This window comes from Lepisma saccharinum, chromosome 12 (assembly GCF_977018435.1).
Source record: "Lepisma saccharinum chromosome 12, izLepSacc3.1, whole genome shotgun sequence".
Taxonomy (NCBI): domain Eukaryota; kingdom Metazoa; phylum Arthropoda; class Insecta; order Zygentoma; family Lepismatidae; genus Lepisma; species Lepisma saccharinum.
Genome location: NC_139240.1, coordinates 47,994,295 through 48,007,367, shown reverse-complemented (window position 1 = coordinate 48,007,367; position 13,073 = coordinate 47,994,295). Strand labels below are relative to the sequence as shown.

Below are 13,073 nucleotides of genomic sequence, written 5' to 3'. Positions count from 1 at the left end.
GCGACAACACTTACCCTACCACTGTGCCATCGGTGAGGCACATGTGGGTGTGTGAAGTGAGATAATTTGGGAGCTATATGAGAATACAGGCTCTGGCAATACAGAGTTCAATAAATTACAACGAAACGCTTGGCAATTGCTCGATTTCCTGAACATTAATGATACATTTGGTACATGTGTTATTAATGCTTTGAGCTACCTGTATGTAAAAACATAAAAAATGAATGAAAGAACAGAAGTAGTAGTTAAAGAATCAGTTGTTTTTGCTTACCGGCTACCATTGCAGTGGCGCAATCTGAGCTACTACTGTCACTGCTGTCTTCCCGCCCAAGTGAAATTACAAAATCCTCCATTTGCTGCTCTTCAACTCCCTCCTTTTCCCATGCTTCGGAAATAATCTTCCTTGAGTGTTCTATAGCCGAATGCCACCTATCTGCTGTCACATCCCCGATAGCCTGTTCTGTCAATTGCAAAATTTTAGACGGTGTAAAAGGTGGCAAAGTGTTCCTCTGTGCTACCAGCCCTTTGACCTGTGCCCAAATAAGTTCGATTGCATTGTACATACAATGATAAGGCGGGAGACGGACCACCGTATGTCCCGCTTCTTCTGCAAGCTTGTCTATTCGATATATGGGGAACTGGGGTTTGTGTAACATAAGGAGCTGCAGTAGTTCAGCCTTCCTCATGTTTCTGTGGGCTCGCGAGAATCCTGAAGTAGGTCAATCCGACAACAGCGCGTCGCTACCAGAGTGGGTGGTCCCACGCCGCTTGCTAGCGCGTCCCGACAATAAGCAAGCTGATGGACATGTTACTTCTGAAGTACGAAAATATCTTGCCAGCTGGGGGAGGGCAGCGTGCATACTTTCTGTGAGTTTGTTTCTTGATTTTCAAGGATTTACCTGGAAGAAAAGTCAGTTTCTGTAAAAGTTTCAGAGAACCATATGGCTTCCCAAACTTCGTGGGAGTAAGAAAAGGACTATAGACGAGGAATGTAGATTTTTCAAGTGAAATGCTTACTTTTGTTGTGAAGTGAATAGTGAAAAGCGTAGAAAATTTGTACCCTGATAAAGTTTATTCATCCAGAAGTATTTCTATATCACGAAATAAATTTGCCAACCTCTGTGGCAGAGTGGTTAGCACAGCCCGTTGCGACACCAGAGGTTGCGGGTTCGAATCCTGGCCTGAGCATGGGTGTTCTTTGTATGTGTCTCTTCATCAATTTCATCATACCATTACTCATCCTCATCGTCGCCAGTAGCCAAACGTGGCAGAAAAGCAACGCTAATAAAAAAAATATTAAAAAAAATCAGAAATACAGTTGAGGAGAGGATTGATGACTTAGTCAACGAACAATTGAAAGCAAAAATTGTTCGTGGTGTTGCCTTTTCGCTCACAATATGTGAAATTACGAACGTCTGCGAGCTAGCTCGGTTAGCTCCCTTCATTCGTGGATGCGATTCTCATCTCGATATGACAGTAAAACTACTTGAATGATTCCTCCCCGTGACACAAGAGCTGATATTTTGAAGGAAGTGGAGGCCATTTTGCAAAGTTACAGTCTTCCGTTATATTAAAACTTTTTTAATAAAGTTATAATTTGTCCTTCTCAACTTCTCAGGAATACCAGGTATGGCAGGAATATTTGTCCACAGTAAAAATACTACGTGATGAATTTGGAAACAGGTTTCAAGACTTCAGAGGGTGGGAAGGGCAATATACTTGTTCTGCTCTGCTCCCTTTTCTTTTGATGATGTGTGTGCAAGTCCTGCGTTCGAATGGAACTTATTGAATTGCAGTGCAACTCGTATTGAAAAATAAATGTCGCGAGGTGGGTTATCCTTGATTTTTCTCATATCTCCCATAGCAGTATCCTCGAATAAGCTATTTTGCTGTAGAAATTTTATTAATTTTGCTTTCACTTGCCTTGGTGAAAAGTTGTTTTCCATAATGAAGATTAATGAAACAGCCTTGCCGAATGATCAAGAATGACTGACAAAATATTTGTTGTCTGCATTAAGAGTTTCATGCTCACAAAAAAAACTTATTGCAGACTTTTGAGAAGCTTGTTAAAAAAAACTGTGAAATCTGTGCGAAACGAAACTATAATTGCACACAAACAGTTTCTTGCAAAAAATTTTGCACAATTGTAACCAGTTTATACTCGAAAGTAACATGTAAAATACTATAACCATGAGAAAATATGGGGGGAGGTCTATATATAATTTACATATCGATGCTGCAATAATAATCACTGGAATCCCGGCACCGTTGGGTCGAACCACTTACTTCTGGACTTCAAGGTGTTGGGGTTCTAGATGTGTGACCCGGAAAGTTTTGACATTATCGTTATGCGGCCCTACTCACGAATTGAGTTTGACATGGCTGGTCTATAGGACCTGTTGAGGAGATTGGGGAAACCTTCAACAACGATTGGGGAGTTCGTCGTGCTGACCACACGTCACCCTGTAACTGATTGGTGTGCGAGTGAGGCCGGCCCTTGTGAGTGAGTAGGCCCTTGCCTTCACGGGCTGTTGCGCCACGGGTTTACTTACGTATATTGGCGTAAGGTGTGGTCTTACAGCGGCTCGACCTCTCCTCGAAATTCTGTCAATTTATTTTGACCAATTCACTGGGGATTTTTTAAGAGTACTTTGTAACACGTATAGTGCTCATCTCGAAGATCATACTATCGTTACTTGGACTGAAATTTCAGTTTGAAACCAATCAATCGAATCCAGGCCTGGGCATGGGGGGGGGGGTGTTCTTTCATCAATTTCATATCATCACTCATTCCCTCCCATCTTCGCGAATAGTAAGAAGTGGCAGAAAGGCGAAGTAAAATAGACCAAACAGATCAACCTCGGCCCATTATATCTGCTGTGAACTCAACGATGAGAACTGCACAAAGGGACTTGAAGATTATAAGAAAGGAAACTGTGGCCGAGCGCGCTCAGCAGTTGACCGAAGGTCTGACCATGGAAGGTTCCACGTTCCAGCCGTGGCATCAGCCTGGACATAGAGTGTTAGAGTGTAAAACAGAGAGTGAGAGAGAGAGAGAGTGAGTGAGTGAGTGAGTGCATGCGTGCGTGTCTTCATTCATCCTCCTCGTCGCTAATTGTTAAATGTAGCAGAAGCAGAAAATAAAATACAAATACAGACGTGTCAAACGTGTAATTTTCAACTACGAAAATGTATAATTAGAAACATATGCAGAGGATAAACACTGTATGAAATTAACAATATATTATTCACGCAAGATGGTATATTTCCTCTGCTTTACATACATATAAAATTTAATACACTAAAGCATGCAAGAAATATCCATTTCTCATTCAAGCAGAGGAACTTAGTGCTAGCTGTCAATGACAGAGCTATTGCTTGTTATTTATTCAGTTTATTTTCTCTTTAGGAAAAAAGTTCCTGTACCTTCATAAGCATGGGAGTCCGGAAGGGAGGGCAAGAGGGGCCATGTCCCCCCTACGGGAGAATGAATGTCCACATAATAATTATATATCTATCTTTCACAGATAATTTAATTTCCATCACAGTAATTTATGTTACTCATTATAATTGTGTTTAAGGAGCGTGATAATTTCAGACTGAAATAATGTTATTTTGAGCGGGCATCACTATCATGGGGAAAATCTGCCTTCTTTGCCCCCCCTCCCCCCCCGCGCCCTGGAAAAGATCCTGCGGACGTCCATGTTCATAAAATAGTTTACTGTGGTGCAAAAAGGATTTTAAACTCGTCGCGATTAGCCAAAAGTGACGGGAAAGCGACGCTAAATAACAAAAATCAACTCAAATCAGTAAAGAAGATTTATGTCGAGTTAACAACTATTGAAAAATACTGTAAAATATATTCACTCATGATAGTAATGGAGAGGTGCGTATTATCAATTGAAAGAAATGGGGAGGTGGGGATTATAAGTTGCCAGGGCACGGATGTTCTTTGCGAGTATCCCTTCATCAATTCCATGTAATCACCATTTTATGTCGTGATTAGCCAAAAGTGACAGAAAGCGACGAAAAATAATCAACCAATCAATCAACGTATCTACACTCTCGGTGGTGTTACATTTCAATTGTTCGGATTCCAGTAAACATTCCATCTTGACGTCATCCGTAACTCTGCCATTGTGACCGTAATACTTGTAGTTATTTCGGAGCAAGATGACCAGATATGATACGTGACTTATCCTGAGGGGTGCGAAAGCCAAAGCTAAAAACTAAACACAGTCCATAATTACCATAGCATCAGGTCTTACAAGATATATACATACAGGTGAGTCACTATTCTGTGACATCATCAGTAATAGGTCTTAATATTAACTAACACAAAAATCACGCAGCAAATTAAAGGTATTACGAATAACATTAAAAATATTTCTAGAATTTAAAAGAGCAATAAACATTTGTGCAACGAGAAAGGAAATTAACAACAATAAATATTAGTTCGAGGGAAAGCACGTGTCATAATGATACAAAATGATAACATGTAGAAAGTTTCAAATACGTTTGAGCTGTTTTTAAGTTGGGTAATACATAAACTGTAAGTTCAATGTTTACCTATTCGTTACCTTACATCATTCCTACTACTGTAGTTGTACATTTTGTTCCATTGGTTTGTCTTTCGCCTCTTCTGATTATCTTTAGGTCATTCCACATATCCGAGACTTTTTCCTTTAAATTCGAAATAGTCTCGCTCCCGTCCATCTCGAATTATTATCAGCACTGTTCGTAGTAGTTAAAATAATAACTGTTACTATTTTTTGTACTTATTACTATTAGATACAAATTTTGTATCAACACGAAACCCCCTACAAAAGAAAAAAGAAAATGGCGACTAGTATGCCTCTGCCTTGTTATCACTGCCACTGGTATGCTATACATTTACACAGCGTACTTTCAATTAGTTATTCTTACTTGATTCGTCGTTACTTTCAACTGATAATCTCTACCTCATTCTTTACTATCAATTTATAATCTCAACCGCACAAAGAGAAATTCCACATAATTATAGCAGCCACTGTAATCAACAACATTTATTCAATCCAAATCTCATTTGTGAAGGTCCTGACTGTTTGCCGTTGCCACTTCCCTTGCAGTGAATATTTTGCCAGTGGAGAAATCTTGAAAGAAGCTTGTAATATACTGAGAAATTCATTTTCAGGGGTTCTATTCCCCACTTTTTCGCCCTTAGATGGCAGCTGCTGATAAGGGATGAGCCTTCCCCCCGAAATAAAATTCTGGCTACGGCCCTGCTGTTCTGCATCGTGACTGTATGGTCCGATGCATCATGGTTTGAGCTCCGTCTACGGGACGCGCGCAGGTTCGAGTCTCTTAGGGGAAACGTATCAACTTTTCTCCTGAGATTTCGGCCTGTGTATAGGGCCGGTTGCCACCCACCATCGTGAGGAGATTGGGAAGCTATGAATGAGTCACGGAAACGTACAACAAAGATTAGGGGTTCGTCGTGCTGACCGCACATAACTGGTTGGACTGGAAGTGAGGCCTACAGTCGGTAGGTGGGCTCTGGCCCTCAGGGGCTGTAGCACCACGGGTTTACTTACGTATATTGGCGTAACCAAGTGTGGGTCCACAGAGGCTCGGCCTCTCCTCGAAATTCTGTCACTTTATTTTGACCAATTCACTGGGATTTTTTTAAGAGTACTTTGTAACACGTATAGTGCTGATCTTGAAGATCATACTATAATTAGTTGGACTGAAATTTCACTTGGCAAGCAATCAATTAACATTGGGAAAAATCACAATAGGAGAGAGCAACTAATGTGATGCAGGAACTGGTCATATGTTTCCACAGGGGATTCCCATCATCACTGAGAGTTTGTCCCCACCCTTGGCAGATTAGCCGGCCCCGTGGCGGAGTATTTATCTCATTTCGCTACGACGCCAGTGGTCCCGGGTTCGAATCCGGTCTGGGCATACGTGTCCTTCGTGAGCGTCTCTTCATCGATTACATCATATCATCATTAGCCAAGAGTGGCAGAAAGGCGAAGTAAAATAAACAAAATCAATCAATCTTGGCCGATTAAAGCTGCTGTGAACTCCAACGATGAGAACTGTGCAAAGGGACTTAATTCAGATCATAACAAAGAAAACTACTTCATCAAAGTGTAAGTTCAATATTATACTATTGTTTCCTGACATCTTTGTTACTACTGTACATTTTGTTACATTGTTTTGTCCGTCTTTCTCCTTTTCAGTTTTTCCATATGTTATTACGCATGTCCACGTTTCCCCTTTTTAAATTCCAGGTAGTTTCGCTCCTGCCCATCTCTAATAGGGACTCGATTCGTTAATAGTTGAAATAATAATTGTTACTAATTCTTGCCTTATTATTATTATTATTATTATTATTACATTGATTTTGTATAAAAAAACACCCCCTTCAAAGAAAAATACTTTCTTTCAACTGATATTCTCTACCGCCTTCTTTACTCTCAATTGATAAAATTCCAACCTCAACAAGAAAATTCAACATAATTATAGTAGCCACTGTAATCAACCACATTTATTCAATCAAAACTTCAGTGATGAAGGTTCTGTCTCTGGAGCCTCCACTCGTCTCGCTCCATGCAAGAGTCAGCCAGCAAGCAGAGAAATGCGAATTGCTTTGCCAGTGGAGAAATTTTAGCCTCCGAAACCAGAATTAAAAGAAACAGGTGGGTGTCCTTTTCCTGGAAACCTCACTGCGGGAGTCACGCGGAGGGGATGGGGTGGTGAAGGAAGGAAGGTTCTCTGGCCTCAGGCTTAGGACAGCCGAAAAGAATTCCTAGTCCTCTGATATGTCGCTAGGTGTCTCTGTATCGCATCGGGCCAGGAAATTACTTTCATGCCAACCTCCAGCCCACTCTTAAGAAATGTGTGGTAAATAAAAACAAATTAAAAATATTTTTTTCTATGATTTTTTTTTTTTAAAAACAACCAAAAACCACAGGCCAGAGGTAAAAATGCTGTATTATGAAGCCAGACCCGAATGTGTTCTCCATTAACTATTTACACGTATTGGCTCTCCTGGCACGTAACAACGACGTGACGAAACACAACATGACACAAATTGTTGGCTAAAATCTGACAGCAGATTTCGTCCATGCACGCAATAGGTCTATATAATTTGGGAAAAAGATAACGATGCATTTCATTGTATCAATATGTATGTAGAATTGATGTATCAGTTTATATGTATTGAATTTAATATATTTCTAGCAAATAATTGGTTAGGAAATACGATATTAACCATTTAATGTAAGATACAATGCCTATATTTAACTGCTGGCTTCAAATTACCCCCATTTCCGGTCTATGTGCCTGTAGTGAATGGATTGGCGCATGCGCAGATCGTTTAGTCGCAAGCCATTCCCCGCGAGACTAAATTCCACGAACCTTCGTTATTTTGTCGCAAACTGTCGCAACGTGACTCGAGTGAACTGTTCGTGTCGGATCTGGTGTGCTGCTGGCAGTAGTCTGCAAAAGACATTTGTTCATATCCTTGTAGTAACGCGGGAAAAAGTGGAAATATGCCTCTGGCAGACATTATGGAAACAAAGCAGTCAGCGTCTGACAAATTAATGCACAACTAGTAACAATCCTGCTTAAAAAAAGAGAAAACAAACTTGAACGACCTTTGAAAACTTGTGCTTTATTAGAACAAAACAAGGTTCCAATATCTTAGGCTGAAGAGTCGGGAAATCGAATCGTTAAAAGTTTCCCTCGTTATCCCCGCCTTGTTGACCTATCTCCTGGAGAAATGGCTGATTATTTTCCCTCCCGGAGGTACAAGGTGGAGAAATTGGAGAGACAAGGGCGAGGGATGGAGAGGAGGAGATTAAGACCGGAGTTCCGGTAAGAAGTTCCGGAAGGTCTTTGCAACTATCTCTCCTGGAGTAATTCCAGCTCCAGCCTCTTCGACAGAGGAAGATTTTAACCAGATGGAATACGTCATCAGATTCTAAGCCTTTGTCTGAAACGACCCAACCGCATGCTTCAACAGTACAGGGTGTTTCATATGTTGTGTAGCACCGTTCACAAGAACAGGGAAGTTTTTAAGTGCGTACAAATTTCATATGTGGCGCTCCCGCGTAGCCAAATTGCCTTTGGTGCGAGCGGTTCCGGTTTCAATACCCACATTTCGACGTTGACTACTTGAGAAGCAAGTCTCAATTTTCAGAAAACATTGGCGATGGATCTCGATGCGCTGACCACGCTTGAAGCAATATCTCTTTCTGTATGTGTGGTAGGGGTGATGGTGCAAGTGTTTTCACCCATTTTATGCATTACAGACCATTTCATGTTGTCAATTACGGCCTATTCATAAAAAAGTATGCTCTTTCGAAATTAGGAGGTGTATTAGTAATATTGGTCATGTCAGAGGACAGGAACAGGTGTGTCCGACATCGGGTTGTGCTATTCAATCAATGTACATGTGAAAGAAAAGATTTGAATTACCATACAAAAAGATAGGTAGGTTAGTTGGCATCCATCCTCACCGTCGCGAGTATTATAAATAGGCATAAACGCGACGTAAGAAAAATACATAACGTTTTTCTGGCACATATCGACTTGAGCAGAAATTATTCTCGTGGATGAATGAACACTAAAAAAGCCTAAGTAACTAGTAACCATTCGAGCGAAATGAAAAGTGGAAGAAATTAAACTTACTAATAAGTTTACATCAAATGAAATACTATATAATAAATATAAAAGCTATTGTTGACACATTGCTACAGAGATATACAGATAGAAATTAAATCTGGCGACTATGATGGATAACACATCGTTCCGAAACAATACGAAGTTGCACATGAGCATTAGATACATAAAACTGCTTCATCAGAACTGTACGTTTGGTCACATAGACGTTTAATAGAGTTGTTTGCTTTCACGATAAATGTGGCTCCATCTGTACGGATTTCAACGGAACTTCTACGTTATGGCGCCAATTTCGAAACGTTTGACAATTATTTTCCTGAAACTCTACTGTATTCAGGTAAATTATGAGAGATAGAGGATAAAGGAAAGAATTGGACTTACCCAAGATGATCAGACAGAGGATAGCGAACACAGCGAGGACACCGAAGATGCACAGACAACAAAGCAGCCGCTCCGTGGCCGTTCGTCTTTTCCAGAATCTTCTCCTCCTGAAATAAAAGAAACAGCGCCATTAATTCCAGCTCACAGTCAAGGAAGCTTCGTGTAAGGGCGGACTGATGTACCGGTGCTGTGTTTCTAGTTCGAGAAAAAGCGATATTTTATCTCCAAACACTTCGAAATTGGACGAGGCTACACTGCAGCTCTTGTAAAATGAATGACGGATTTATGATGCGTATTCGGATATACTCAATACACACACACACACACACACACACACACACACACACAAACAAAAAATAAATGTAACGATAAATATAAACTTCTGAATTTCTGGCTGGAATACCTAGATGGGAAGCTGATTAATTAGTAAATCTCATTTCTCAAGGTTGGAATGTATGCTAATATTAAAAGTATACAATTCTGGCAGGATTCAGTAACTTTTATCAAACAAACGACTAGAATATGGGGTGTAAGGGGTATCCTGAAGGAACCCAAATGTCTACCTCTCTTCCCTAAACTGCGCTGCGCAGACTATTGATGCTCTGGCGCGTACAGCTGTAGCTAGGATAATCATCTGCGGGACTTTTATCAATTTCATCATATCATAATTCATCCTCATGTCCGCGATTAGCCAAAATGGCAGAAAAGCGAAAAATCAATGAATAGTCTAAAATAAAGCACTAATTGTTTACTCGATAAATACATTATTGTCAATCTGTCATTAGATAGCTGTGGCGATTGTGGTTATCAAAGCCTGGGTCTGCAAACTCTTATGCAATGTCCATGGTACAATCACAGGAAGAAATGAGTTGGTGTGCTATACCCCTAAGTTTATGCAACCCGCTTCACACAACTAACTAGCTAATTGCATGCAATTCAAGAATCTCCGTTGCTTTTCACTTTTAGTTTTTGTTATTTAGAGTGGCCGCTATTGGATAATCGCGACCGATAAGGATGAGATGATGGAGGGACACGCAAAGAACATCCATACCAAGGCTGGGTTTCGAACTCAGGACCTCTGGTGGCGTAGCATGCTGTGCTATCCACTCCGCCGATCTTTGTTGCTATGGATAAGGAAAACGACAGAGGGCTCTGCCGAACTAAAAGATGGATTCTTTGGGGATTTTCCTGCAACCAAGTCACACTTAATTTTGTTATATTGAATCTTTATCACAAACAGTTTGTCTAATGAGCATTATAGGTATTATTACTTGAACCATCAGGTAAAATACTCGAGAACCATTTTACACCGAAACCACACATAACAAGTATAATAAACACAAGATAAGAAAGGGAAGAAATACGTTGTAGTTATGGCGGTTTGGGTGTTATTTGAGTTGTCTGGAAACTGTGTTCAGGAAATAAAAGAGATTGTCCACAGTTCGTGGTAGGCTCCTTTAAGGCTTCAAACGCCTATAGAACAGGGAACGGTGTAGGAGGAATTATGAAAGAAATTATACGTTGCGAATTTACTGCATGGGCACTGAAATATTGAATGATGAAGGACTGGGTTCCGACTTCTTCGTTTATATGATGCTAAAATCCGTGTAATTGTTATTTAGAATGGCTTTTCTGTTACTTTTAGGCTAATCGCGAGGACGGTAAGTCATGTTTGGATAAAATTGATGAAAATATGGAAAACACTCATGCCCAGCCCAGGATTCGAACCTGGTAACGAGTGGTTAGCACAGCGCTTCGACGCCAGGGGTCCCGGCTTCGAATCCACGTCTGAGCGTGGGTGTTCTTTGTGACTGTCTCTTCATCAATTTCAACACATCATCCTCATCGTTGCGATTAGGCAAAAGGGGCAGAAAAGCGAAATAAAATAAACAAAATGAATTAAACTCGGTGGCGAGATCGAAAGTCGACCACAGAGCACGTTTAAAGAAACTCGTTCGCGACAGATGACTACATATTCAAATCATATCATCTTGTTTGTTGAGGTGTTGCACAGAAGACATTGACTGGTGAGAAAAAAGCTAAGGGCAGAATTAATTATTGAGAGATGAGTTTCTGAAGCCATAGTGCAGAGAGGGGGGAGAAGTGTAAAGTTCTATCTCTTTTGCTCGTTACTGTACAATATGGGCACAATACAGGTCCATGGCGAGGGGTAGGCAAGGAGGGGAGGGGGGACTGAAGCGACGAAGAATAAAAAAATTACCTGAAATCGTGAATGGGCCAGGAGAGATTAAATAATCTCTCAATGTTGTAAATTGAAAACGAAATTGTACAAACGGCCAATTTTGATAGGATAATCGACGATTATGCGTCATTGAAAGCTATAAAAGTTAAATTCTTATTATTTTCTTTCTGCAGTCGGGTTTTGTAAATATTTTGTAAATTTTACTTAGAATAACGTGCAACACAAAATTTATAACGATGTTATTTTTTCAACCAGAGTTGAAAATTTTTTAATTACATTATGTTTTTTTACTGAAAACATATTGCAAAGTGTATTATTGATTTAAATTATTATTCTTATTTTTTTCTTACTACTTGTAGGCAGTGATGTGCCGTAAACTATAAGTTTACGTCTACATGCGTTGTCTACACGTAATCTACGCGTAGATTACATTGGGTTGTAGTTTACATAGACTACGTAGACAATCTAAAGTGCATTAAAATTAATTTTCAAGGCTTTCATGAAAGGAAAGTGACATTTTCAACTATATTGGTTCCTAACGAAATGAAAAGAATCCTATTTACAACAAATTTCTCTTCTCTTCCATTATCAGGTACGGAAGAAGATAAATAGTATGCAGAAAACAACAACAGATGCAGTCGTGAGGCAAATGTTGTGTTTTCCCCATAAAACACTAGAATATTTCCTATATTAGGTTTCTTCTTAAGTGAGAAATTGTTCGAATTTGGAAGAAAGATTACGAAAATTTCTTCTCGCACATCAGCAACTGATACGCAGTATAATATTCTTCTAATTCCACGGCGCCCTTTGCTAAGTTATCACCTTTCGCCATGTTGTTTACATATATTACGTAATCTACGTGTATAAAATAGTCTACATGTAGAATGTAGACTATCGTTGTTTAAGCGTAGACGCACATCACTGCTTGTAGGCTTATATTTTAGTACCTTTGGAATTTTCTGTTTCCCAAAGATGTTCAGACACTAAGACATAACTGAAATATTCTTAAACGTGCTGTTTTTTTTAATCAGAAATGCAAATTATGCATCTTTAAATTTAACCTATATTCTTTTGAATGAGTTTTCTTTGTTTCCTCATTTCAAAATGTGTACGTTGTAAAAAATCACAAACCATGGCATAAGAAGATGCTTGGTAGTGCGAAGAGGCGGAATGCAATCCTGTCTAGGGCGCCAAAATATCTACACCCTGTTCCTATATCTTTGGAGCAAGGTCACGCATAGCGACAAGAAAGGGGTGGGGGGCAATCGAGTGGTCAGAGCGAAGCAGTACACGATGCTGGTAACTGCAGTCGCTTTCCTCCCTCCACGCAATCCCGTTCCTCTCAGGTGTTCATTGGTGGAAATTTTTTCGCGTCACTACTTGCGCAGAGACTTGTTTTCATTCGCTTGCTCCAGAGACAACTGAGTACTCCCCAGAACTAACATATCCTGAAAAGATAGGTAGTTTGTTGAAGAAATCAACCAAATCCCCGATATATCTGATTACCAATTAAAATTTCAATCATTAGTTATTGGTAAAGTGGAAGAATCAAACAGCAAACCGTTCCCGAGGCGGATCATAGCTTTCTCTTGAGCCATCCTGGCAGAAGACAAAGAGAGACGAGAATAAAGAACAAAGAAAGGAGAGAAGAGAGAGATTTTCCTCCACCCGTAAAGAAACTCTTCTGTAGATTCAATTTCTTTAAGGATTACCACATAGAATCCTCTTTTTAAGAAAAAAGAAAGCAAGACAATATATAGGAGCACAAGGATACAAAGACTTTCACTGAAGAGGGAGCCTTCATTGATAAACTCTT

General features: G+C 39.9%; 1 protein-coding gene across 1 annotated transcript in view; it reads right to left on the bottom strand.

Moving 5' to 3' along the window:
• Positions 1-13,073, bottom strand: part of LOC145996321 (neprilysin-1-like) — a 201,206-nt gene that overhangs the window by 171,623 nt on the left and 16,510 nt on the right. Inside the window, exon 2 of the mRNA XM_083132753.1 lies at positions 9,055-9,161. Coding sequence (XP_082988879.1) covers positions 9,055-9,161 — 107 coding nt within the window. The remainder of the gene's footprint in view (positions 1-9,054; positions 9,162-13,073) is intronic.